This window comes from Berghia stephanieae, chromosome 7 (genome assembly GCF_034508935.2).
Source record: "Berghia stephanieae isolate SIO BIC M18660-M18661 chromosome 7, UCSD_Bste_1.3, whole genome shotgun sequence".
In the NCBI taxonomy this organism is placed as follows: Eukaryota; Metazoa; Mollusca; class Gastropoda; order Nudibranchia; family Aeolidiidae; genus Berghia; species Berghia stephanieae.
In genome coordinates, this window is record NC_088366.1 from 49,682,530 (window position 1) to 49,695,029 (window position 12,500).

The 12,500-nt window shown below is 36.3% G+C and overlaps 1 protein-coding gene across 2 annotated transcripts in view; it reads left to right on the forward strand.

Annotated features, from left to right (window-relative positions):
- Positions 1 to 12,500, forward strand: part of LOC144977432 (coactosin-like protein) — an 82,141-nt gene that overhangs the window by 461 nt on the left and 69,180 nt on the right. For both annotated transcript variants that reach the window (XM_078922644.1, XM_078922645.1), the window contains exon 2: positions 5,808 to 5,911. In XM_078922644.1, coding sequence (XP_078778770.1) covers positions 5,835 to 5,911 — 77 coding nt within the window. In that variant the 5' untranslated portion in view covers positions 5,808 to 5,834. The remainder of the gene's footprint in view (positions 1 to 5,807; positions 5,912 to 12,500) is intronic.

Here is a 12,500-nt window from a genome sequence, read left to right on the forward strand (position 1 = left end):
ACCAACACACAAAACTGTGTGTAACCATGAACTTTTATAGGTTAATACAGTTCAGTGAGCATTACTCATAAACGCGGATGGCAAAAAACAATAACAAAGACCTGAGTGACGTCATCTTCGAACTATCTATAAAGTCAACGAAGTTAAAGACCGGCACATCTGAATGGGGGGGGGGGGGGGGAGTGTTCTTCTTTAAACACTTCCTGATTTTCGGCTTTATTAGCTATACCTGCGTTTTATTTTTGTGTTTTCTGTTACAAAGGAAAATAATCTGGACATTTCGAGTTTCCCCTTCGTTAACACGTAAACACGATGATTGAGACACTTTACTTTGAGTTTCCTGTTACAATTCTAAGTTTTGTCTTCATTGTTGACAATAATGAAATATTATCGATATTGGTTTATTAATAATATATTTTTAAAGCTTTTTTTTATATAGCGCAATATCCACTAAACGTGCTCAAAGCGCTTTACACGGGGTCCCCTGGCCATCAGCAACATTTAACATATAACGCATTTAACTGTTACTCCATGCTCAATGAGCTTCGCAATAATGCTTTTTTTTCACACAACCGGTTACAATATAGGACCAAAATTTCAAATTCATAAGATATGTAGGATATGCCTACTGATTCTCACCTGAGTCGTGTGATAGATAGACGTGTGCAGTGTCTTACTCTAAGAAACAATGCCGGAGACTTGAATGCAATTATGGTCACCGCTGGTAATCAAGAGGTCTGAGGTTCGATCCCTATTCCCGTCGAGGCAGGCTGAATTTTTGGGCTGTTTTTTTTCTTCTTGTAAATATGTTATTTTCTATTTTCTGTCTAGCACTGTTTTCATATACATTTTTTCACATCTTGATCTTGTGCGGCTATGTGTGGTCTTGTGGTATGACACTCGCTTTCGGATCGGAAGGTCCTGGGTTCGAGCCTCGCTCTGCGCCTAGTTGAGTTCTTGGAAAAGACTCGGTTGTAAAATGGCCTTTAACAGCGTTGAATCTGTCCGAAAAAAAATGTATTATCGCCTAAAAGGCGTCATGTCTCGTTCTATATATATTAAGTGTTGCTGTAGGCGAGGAACCCAATTTTAAGCGCTTTGAGCACGTTTAGTGGATATTGCATTATATATAAAAGCTCATTTTTTTTCTTGTAACTTTCTATCTGCTCTACCTAACAACTTTTCATATCCATATTTTCACATCTTGATTTTACGATAATAATTAACTTGTTTTACATAAAATTAACTTGTTGCATAATTCAGCAAAATATAAAATTAACTTGTTACATAATTCAGCAAAATATAAAATTAACTTGTTACATAATTCAGCAAAATATAAAATTAACTTGTTACATAATTCAGCAAAATATAAAATTAACTTGTTACATAATTCAGCAAAATATAAAATTAACTTGTTACATAATTCAGCAAAATATAAAATTAACTTGTTACATAATTCAGCAAAATCGAGAGGGGGTTAGTCAGGGGCAGAGGCCAAAGGTAGGTGCTCTGAACCACGAATATTTGCACACGTTTGGACGTGAAAGTATGTAGATAGATATATTATTATTGTAAATAATATTTTGAAAATGTTAATATTCTTTTAAAAGAAGAAAATACCACGAAGTGAAAGAGGAAAGAAAACTCTTTAATAATAATGATAATAATGATAATTATAATAATAATATAAAATAATAATAATAATAATAATAATAATAATATAATAATAATAATAATAATAATAATAATATTAATAATAATAATAATAATATAATAATAATAATAATAATAATAATAATAATAATAATAATAATGATAATAATAATAATAGATGTACATTTATATAGCGCTTATGCCGAAGCTTCGAAGCGCTGCACATTGACCATCAGTGAAAAACATTACACACTGCAGATTCGGACATACGAACAAAAGCTCACACGCATCCAATTACACACACACTCTACTCACACACACACACACACACACACACACACACACATTTCATCTAATTAAAGTTTTATAGATAGTATGAAGTTGACGTCACTCAGGTCTTTGTTATTGCTTTTTGCCATCCGCGTTTATGAGTAATTCTCACTAAACTGTATTAACCAGACTATAAACGTTGAATTTTACACATCGTTTTGTGTGTTGGTGCGTTATCTTCCGGGTGGCAATGTTGTGAGCTTCTCAGTCAAGCGAATACTATCTATTGTCATATCTTTGATAGTTTTTATTTAATAGATCCGTGAAGTTGAGAAAAATTAACGAGATATCGGTCTCGCTTGCCCACTTAGTGGCGGGTTTAAAGACTACCTAGTTATAGTAAAAGGGGTGTGTGTATCAGGTGTTTTAGTTCGATACACTCCCTCAGACTGCGAGTGAGTCATCACGAGTCGGGGGGTTTTTTTTCGCTATGCTTTATTATCTCAATAGATTTGATGTCAAGACGGGGATTATGTATCCTGTATAGATAGAACGAAGATGAGTCACTCAGGCCTTTGTTATTGTTTTTTGCCATCCGCATTTGTGAGTTGTTCTCACTAAATTGTATTTACCAGACTATAAAATTACATGGTTACACATAGTTTTGTGTGTTGGTCCGTTATACTTCCGGATGGCAATGTTATGAACTTATTAGCCAAGCGCATACTATCTATAGATGGTATGCGCTTGGCGAAGAAGCTCATAACATTGCCATCCGGAAGTATAACGGGCCAACACACAAAACTACGTGTAACCTTAAACGTTTATAGTCTGGTTAATACAGTTTAGTTAGAATTACTCATAAACGTGGTTGGCAAAATGCAATAACAAAGTTATGAGTGACGTCATCTTCGTTCTATCTATACTATTGCCGTAGAAAGAGTGTAAGCAGCATGGTCTTCTTTTATGTTAATCTGTGAGGTCCTGGGTTTGAGACCCACCGCCCTAAGAGATTGAATAACATTTATTTCTTTGTTAGTTCCCAGTTTGTTCACAAGTGCTTAGTGTGAAATAACCAGTTTCAACCCCCCCCCCCCTCCCCCTATTAAAACAAACAAGCATACAAACAAAAACAAAACAAAATCCCCCTCCAAAAAAACAATCTCCCTTGCCCCCCCCCCCCCACCCCCGACCCGCCCCCCTCCCCCCAATCAAAAACGAAAAACAACAAACAAACAAACAAACAAACAAAAAAAAAAAAACAAAAACAAACAAACAATAGAAATAAATTAATAAATCAAACAGCGAAAATACAACCCCAAACAAAACCTGAATTTTTACTCAGTGCCTTAGCGCTTCAATGTGCTCAAACCGCTTTGCAGAGATCCCAAGCTAACAACAACGCTAAATAGGTGTGTCGTGTGTCATACAACAAAATACCATAAACATGCACAAAGAATGGCTGACAGTTACAGTAATATTATGTATATTAATAGTTCATTGTTTTCTGTGTTTTCTGGCTTGTCACATCGTCTGCATTTTATCCTCCTTTTCAAGGATGGACGAACAATGTGGGAGGTTCTCTCTCTCTCTCTCTCTCTCTCTCTCTCTCTCTCTCTCTCTCTCTCTCTGTGTGTGCGTGTGTGTGTGTGTGTGTGTGTTCGTGTATGTATATATATATATATATATATATATATATATATATTAATATATATATATATATATATATATATATATATATATATATATATATATATATATTGGGGTTATACGGTACCCATAACCACAAAATATAGTTCTGTGCACATAACGGAATCATCGAATTCTTTTCCCTAGAATGCCCGCACGTCTGTTTAACGACCCATTCATTACTTTCACCCCTCCCCCTCCGCCCCACCCTATCTCTCCGATTATTGCATTCTCTCGTCATATACTTTGACATTTAACAAATAAAACAGAAATGAATATAAATGTTTCAACAACAACAAAAAGAACAAAATACCAAACATGGAACGTTCTGGGCTCAAAACAAACAAAAAACAAAAACAAAAAACTACAACAACAAAAACAACAACAACAAAAAAAAAAAAAAAAAAACAAACCAAAAACAAAACAAAAACAAAGCAAAACAGAAACAAAACAAAATAACAACAAACAAAACAATGAAATATCTCTGTCGTCGATCTTTTTAAAAAAAAATAGTAATGTATTGATGTTTTCATTGGTTTTTTGTTGTAGTTTTGTTTGTCTGAAGGAGGGGTTTTAGTCCGAAACGTTCCGTGTTTGGTGTTTTTTTTTTTTTGAAGCTGTTATATTCATTTTTGTTTATTACGTTGTTTGCTCAGTTGGTAGAGCACTCGCTTCACAAGCAAAGTAGGGACCGAGACGATCCCGGGTGCAATCGAGTTGGTTTTTTTTTCTGACCCCCCCCCCCCCTCCTCTGTCAACACAGCAGTGATTGGATAGCTGAGTCTGATAGATATGGCGGAAAGTACTTTGCGATAGATTAGCGTTCTATCCAAAGGATAGCAAGCAATTGCTATTGTCTGTTTCATGCTATAGAAACCGGGATAAACTCCGGCTCCATGAGTCTCTGGCTCTGAAGGACTAGTAGTGTGAGGACCATTAGAAGCTGTTGCTGCCAACAGCAACACTTAACACGTAGGGCAAGACAAAATCGTATGCGAGGCGATATTTCAATATTTTCACAAAGAGCAGACCTACGGATACACACAGCCAGACGGATGTTTCTTAATTAAAACTACGAATTTTCATTCGGGTCCTAAATGGACACGATCTATATTATATTTCCATGTGCTCGAGGTCATTGGTCACGTTGCAAAGTGTGCTCAAAATGACCCACATAGTGAAAAGTGTTCACAATGTAAGAAATATCCAACGCGACAATAATTGGTCATTTTGCTCAGCATGACTCATGGGTATGTTTACAACTTTCATAAACAAATTAGTTTGTTTGGATGCATTGAGAAATGTCCAATCGTTGTACACCAACAAATCATGTGATTGATGACTAGGTTGAAAACATGCATATAGATCGCTCCCATTGTCCATTAAATAGAGCAGCTTCTTATGACTAATGGTTCATACTACTATGTTATGACGATCGACCCAATCACCAAAGCCCGGTCCGCATTCGTGCACCGTCGCGAACCCGCCGGGTAGCATCGTCACAACACACCTTTCGACTAGATGCTCTGCCGTCTCGGGTTCTTGCCCACAGCGTGGACATATTGGACAGGTAGTAAGACCCCACCGATGTAGCGCACTTGCCGTTAGGCAGCTCCTCGACCGAAGCCGATTCGCAGCTACCCAGTGTCTCCTCTTACTGGTATCAAAGCCTGGCAACTTCTCACCAAGCTTAGAGGATTAAATAGAGATCTTTAATTCAATAAACTTCTTGAAAACAAAGTTTTGTTGCAAGAGATAAATAGTATATAAATAATGAGTTTAAAGCATTAATTTAATGTATTTAAAGACAAATTGGTAATTTTAACAAGTAGTTATATATTTATAGATATAAATAGTATGCGCTTGGCTAAGACTAAGAAATTCACAACATAGCCATCCGGAATTTTAACGGACCAACACACAAAACGACGTGTTACCTTGAACGTTTATAGTCTGGTTAATACAGTTTAGTGATAATTACTCATAAACGCGGATGGCAAAACTCAATAACAAAGACCCGAGTGACGTCAACTTCATACTGTTTATCAGCACAGTCATAGCTACTATCAGGACATAGATTTTTCAACAAAATGGAAAATAAAAATGGTGTACTCTTTTGTTGTGTTTTTAAACTACGTACGTAATAATGCTCACGTTGAATGACATTTTGTTATATAATTCGTTCTCTTCTACAGTCTTAACCTCAATCTACTCAATACAAGATGACGACCACCATCGACAAAGAAGCCATCAACCAGGGCTACGAGGATGTCAGAGATGACAACAGTGAGACGGCTTGGTAAGTAGTACTGCGCATGCGTGCTTTTTGCTAATACAGATTTGAAAAATAGTGTATATGAAACACAGTGCCAGACAAAGCAAGAAAGAAAATTTCAAGAAAAAGAAAAATGAATATGGCTGCTGCGCAGTGTCTATGGACGCTTGCCGTGAATGTGTGCGTCACTTAGAGATTGTCAGTCTGTTTCTATTATTCAGTTAGTAATTTGCCTCCATAAATCTCTGTCCAGTGCAAGTGTTCTTAGCTTTAGAATGTCATCACATCATGTGTGTTAAGGTGCTGAGGCAGTTGGATGTTTCCTTGTGTTGTTGAAATCAGCTCTTCGCTTGTTGTTTCTAAATGTAGATAGTGGATATTTTTTGAGATCTTGATTCAGTGTTGTTGGGAGTGAAGTTGGTGTGCGCCTCTGTAACATCCCAAAAAAATCATCCTGCCTGGACTGGGGATTGCTGGGGATCGCTGTGTATCGCTGGATATCGCTGGGTATCGCTGGAGATCGCTGGGGATTGCTGGGGATTGCTGCGGATCACTGGGGATCGCTGGGAATCGCTGTGGATCGCTGGGGATTGCTGGGGATCGCTGGAGATCGCTGGGGATCGCTGGGGATTGCTGGGGATTGCTGGTTATCGTTGGGTATCGCTAGGTATCGCTGGGTATCGCTGGGTATTGAAGCAAGCTGTTTTTTTTATGGTAGTTTGTTTTTCTTCTTGTATTTTTCTTTCTTTCTTTGTCTGACACTGTTTCACACATCCTTTTTCAGATCTTTATCTTACACCAGTGCCTGCTCCAAAATAATTTGTACCTTTGATATTTTGCGGCTATGTGGTCTAGTGGTAATACTAATAGATAGTATGCGCTTGGCTAAGAAGCTCGCAACATTGCCATCAGGAATTATAACGGACCAACACACAAAACTATGTGTAACTTGAACATTTATAGTCTGGTTAATACAGTTTAGTGAGAATTACTGATAAACGCGGATGGCCAAAAACAATATCAAAGACATGAGTGATGTCAACTTCATTCTTTCTATTGACAACACAGGTATGTTTTAAGAGTGACATCACCTATCTTGTTGATGAAACTGCCTATGAAATCAGGCGATATAACAACGTCTATTAGATGCTTAGTATGAAGATTGCTTTGTACTATTTCGTTATCTTTTTAAAGATATTTTTTTTTTCGATTTAGTTTAAATCCGGTTAAAGGATGAATGTTGATATTTTTATATCTTCATAAACAGATAATTAATATTCAGGAGTTTATATATATATATATATATATATATATATATATATATATATATATATATATATATATATATATATATATATATATAATATGTGAAACATTAACAGATACTTAAAATATGTTTTATTCATGTCTTTATATTTTGTTTCTAAACTCTTTTATGTGGTCTTTTTATTTTTTCTTACTTTTTATCTTCTTTTTTTTTTGGTGGTATAGATAGAATGAAGTTGAAGTCACTCGGGTCTTTGTTAATGTTTAAAAAAAAAAAAATTATGCATCCACGTTTATGAGTAATTCTCACTAAACTGTTACACAGTTTTGTGTGTTGGTCCGTTATATTTCCGGATGGAAATGGTGGCAGCTTCTAAGCCAAGCAAGCACATATCAACGTATTATTTATATTTTTGATGTTCTAGCATTTATTATTTAAAAGCGAGCTATGGCTTGTGAATTTTTTGACTTTTTATCCAATTTGACCAAGACCTAATATTATCAGTATTATTCCCTCATTAAGAAGATACGTGCTTTCGTTTTGGACGTAAAGCCAATATTGATTCGTGATCGTAGTTTACCTGTCCTGTCGGAGGAGGAGGAGGCTGATCAATTAACTTATTGTGTAACTCGTTTATCCCACTTGTCTTTCTTAAGCCTAAATATGTAATGTGTACACACTACACACCTTGTGTGTGTCTGTCATACACTCTGTCTATCTGTCTGGGTTTTTTAATCCATCTTTGTGTGCTCTCTGTCTATTTGTCTTCCTGTGTATTTATGTGTGTGTGTGTGTGTGTGTGTGTGTGTGTGTGTGTGTGTGATGTCTTTCCGTCCATCCGTCCGTCTGTCTTTAAATCAGTGTGTGAAATCTCTTTAACCCTTTAATCGCCGTTATCTGTAAAGACACATATTTATATTTCAACATTTGGCCAGAAAACTCGTCCTTCAAATATCGACCGATTTAAATGATTAAATAACTCTCATTTTGGCAAATAAAATTCTCAACCCTTGTTCTTCCTTGCCTCTCGAGGTTCCAGACTTAAGAGCTTTTGCCAAGATGAGGGATTTTTAAATCAATCAATATTTGATGGAAGAGTATTCTGGCCAAATTTTTTAAATCCGTGTCTTTTTTCCAGATTACGCCAGTTAACGGGTTAAAATGTTCTTTGACATTTTTGAGCCAAGCTAGCTGTTCAATGAGTCTTGATTTTTATTATTATTATTTTTTTTATATTTTATTTTTGGATATAATATGTTTGCTCTTACTCAATGCTGACCGTTTCCGGTTTCCTCATTTGACCTCTTCCGGTTTATCTCTTATTATCTGCCCCTACTCTCTCCTTCACCGTCCCACTGAAATACAGTAGAATCTGATAAAGCCAACATAACTGGACCAGGATTAAAGATTGGTTGAAATTTAAGCAAGTTTGACTTTATCCACTATCAATTTAGAACATATTAAGGTAAAGAAAGGAACATCGTTTGGGGCCAACATAAGGTGATGGCTTTAAGTAGAAATTGACTTTTAAGAGTGTTGACTTAATGCAAATTCCACTGTACGACGTAAAATGCAATTAATGTGATCACTTGAAGGCTGAAAAGATGGAATACAACGGTTCACATTTAATTTGTGACCAAATTCGTCAATTCGATATTCTGTTGGAATGAATCAGATGAAAACTTGACTTGACTTCTGCCTCTTGGCTCCTGGCGAAGCATAGGGCCTCAACAGCACTCTTCCATCTTCTTCTATCTTTGGCACAGACCTTTGCCTCACTCCAGGTAAGATTGGAGACGCACGAATCATGGTGAAAATCAGATGAAAAGATAGAATTTAAAGTAAAAATTATCTGGGAACTCAGATGTTTTGAAGTTTCAGAAACACAAGTTACTCTTTCTCCAAGAAGTATTGAACGCAAATGAATGGATTAGCTTCGAAATGAAAACACACAACAAAATACCAAATACGGACTGTTTCGGGATCAAAATCCCTCTTCAGCCAATAACAATAACAAAAACAATAAAAACATGAAAGCATTACTAAAAATTCAGGCAGACACTAGAGAAATATTTGTGATACGCGACATTAATTTCTCTGTCGTCTATATGTATTTATTCTAAGTGATGTATGTATACACACACACACGCACACACACACACACACACACATATCATATGTATGTATATATATATATATATATATATATATATATATATATATATATATATATATATATATATATATATATACGTCACTCGGGTCTTTGTCATTGTTTTTTTTTTTTTTTTGCCATCCACGTTTATGAGTAATTCTCACTTAACTGTATTATCCAGACCATAAACGTTCATGGTTACACAGAGTTTTGTGCGTTGGTACGTTATACTTCCGGATGGCAATGTTGTGAGCTTCTTAGCCAAACGCAAACTATCTAAAATCTTTTATTTATCAATTCTTGTTCCAGTTTGTGGGGATTTGACTGCATGATATTTTTCTGGACTATGCTACGCGCTGTGAAAATGCATTTATATCCCAAATGAATGGGGTTTTTCTAACCCTCTCCTTACCAACCATAGGAAAATCGCCACATTCGTTACGATAAAACCAATACTTTCTCATTCTGATTTCAATTTTTCATCACAAAATTTAAATAATTTATTTTTGTTATTGCTATAAAACATTGAAACTGTTTGTAGGACTCAATTTGCTTAATAATAATATTATGTTAAGAATGTAATTGTTGCTTTTCTGTTTGAGTAAGAAAAATCTATTTTTGTGTTAGGTGCATTTGGGAAAATTCTGAAAATGGCCGGTAAGGAGATGGAATTATTAACTTGAGCTTTTATATCGAGCAATATCCACTAAACGTGCTCAAAGCGCTTTACAAGGGGTCCCTGGCCAACAGCAACACATAACATGTAGGACGAGACATGACGCCTGTCAGGCGATATTACAAATTTTTGGGACAGAGACAACGCTGTTAACGGCCAGGTACTCATTTTACACCTGAATACGGTGAGAAAATGTGCGTAAAGAGCCTTCTCCAAGGACTCAACTATGCGCCGAGCCTTCCGATCCGAAAGCGAGTATCATACCACTAGACCACATAGCCGCACTACTTATAAAGGGGAATTATAATTATATATCACTACCACCTACCCATTCTTTTTGGACAACCTTTATATTATATATTAAACACTGACCCAGTTCAACTCAAAGCATAACAAATTATCAGGGTACCCAAAATCCACTACAGTACGACTTATTTCTGATCCAGTTTTTGAAATAGGCCTTTATAATTCGATATTCATTTATCTGCATTCATAATTCATAGGCCTCGGGTCAATGACCTTTTTTTGGTGATTTACATAAGCATTATAACAAAATGAAACTTAATCTTCATAGCACCGAGGTCCCTCCTGCTTGAGTTCTATTAGAATTTGTGACCCATCGTCTCGAAACGGTATTATGTCGGAACGAACCAGATGCTTAAAAGCCGAAGTAAATGTTAAACTGGTCACAAATATAAATTGTTGGCATTAGCACCATAAAATATGATTGTCATTCTCCTCAATAAATCATATAAACTCAACACAAGTCTGATATTTCTGACTATAAATTCAATTTTTAATATCTTAACCATCCCGACTTAATACCGTTTTGAGGCGAAGGGTCACATTTCACTGTAGCGAGAAATGGGCAATTTAAATTTCTTACTACCTCTAAGCATGGTCATTAGCTTGTTGACCCATAACCAAACAAATCAATTACCTTAACAATTATTATAACATTTATTTTTTGTACAAAAAAAAAAAAAAGAAGATAATAAAAAAATGAGCTTTTATATAGTGCAATATCCACTTACGTGCTCAAAGCACTTTACAAGGCCAACAACAACACTTAACATTTAGGACGAGACATGACGCCTGTTAGACGATGATACAATTTTTTTCGGACAGCGACAAGGCTGTTAACGGCCAGGTCCTACTTTTACATCTGAGTGCGGTGAGATAATGTGAGTAAAGAGCTTTTTCCAAGGACTCAACGAAGCGCCGAGCGAGACTCGAACCCAGGACCTTCCGATTCCAAAGCGAGTATCATACCACTAGACCACATAGCCGCACTGCCCCGCCACTAGTCGATGGAGGAGCCGCTGGCTAATGTTCTCTCTCGGACATGTCTTTATATAATGATATGTCTTGAATTATCAAATTCAAACTTTATTACATATACTTACCACAATAAACCTGACCCTCTCTCCCTTCTCCCTTCTTCTCCTCCCACTTCCACTCTTTCCACCCTTCATCTATCTCCTTTCTTCTTTTGCTCCCCCCCCCCTCTCTCTCTCTCTCTCTCTCTCTCTCTCTCTCTCTCTCTCTCGCTCCCTCTCCTCTTTCAGGCCGTCTGTCTCCCTTTCCCTTTACTACAAACTTACACCAACTCCCCAACCCATATCACCTTTTCTTCGCCTTTTCTTCATATTTTTTGTTCAACAATAAAATACACATTATATCCACAGCTAAATAAACTTTGTCCTACAATATGTCTATTGAGGCCTTTTCACGGGTCTCAAGAACGGAACGAATGAATGCTCTGTTTAAATCAAATATCTATATTCAATAATTAACGTTGAATTGATAAACTGAAAATTGAAAACAAAAATCATTCTGAATATAACTCTCGTATTTAATTTATGAAGATCTGAAAAACTGTGTATGAAACATTGGTAGACAAAACAAGGAAGAAAATTACAAATAAAAATAATCATCCCCTAAAATCAGTGTATTTTTCTGTCTTGCTTAAAAAAGATAATTTTAACAATTGAGATTTTATATAGCGCAATATCAACTAAATGTACTCAAAGCACTTTCCAAGTTGTCCGTGGCCAATAATAACATTTAACTTGTAGGACGGGACATGACGCCCTTTAGGCGATACTACAAATTTTTGTTTGGACAGATACAACGCTTTTAACGGCTAGGTACTCATTTTACACCTGAGTACGGTGAGAGAATGTGAGTAAAGAGCCTTCTCCAAGGATTCAACTATACGCCGAGCGAGGCTCGAACCCAGGACTTTCCGATCCGAAAGTGAGTGTCATACCACTAGACCACATAGCCGTTCTGTCTGGCACCAATTCATACACACATTTTCGGGTATTTATCTTACACCAGTGAGTGAGTTTGAGCTTTATATAGAGCTATATCCACTAAACGTGCTAAAAGCGCTTTACAATGGGCCCCTGGTCAACAGCAACACTTAATATGTAGGACGGGACATGACGCCTATTACAATTTTTCGGACAAAAACAACGCTGTTAACGACCAGATACTCATTTTACACCTG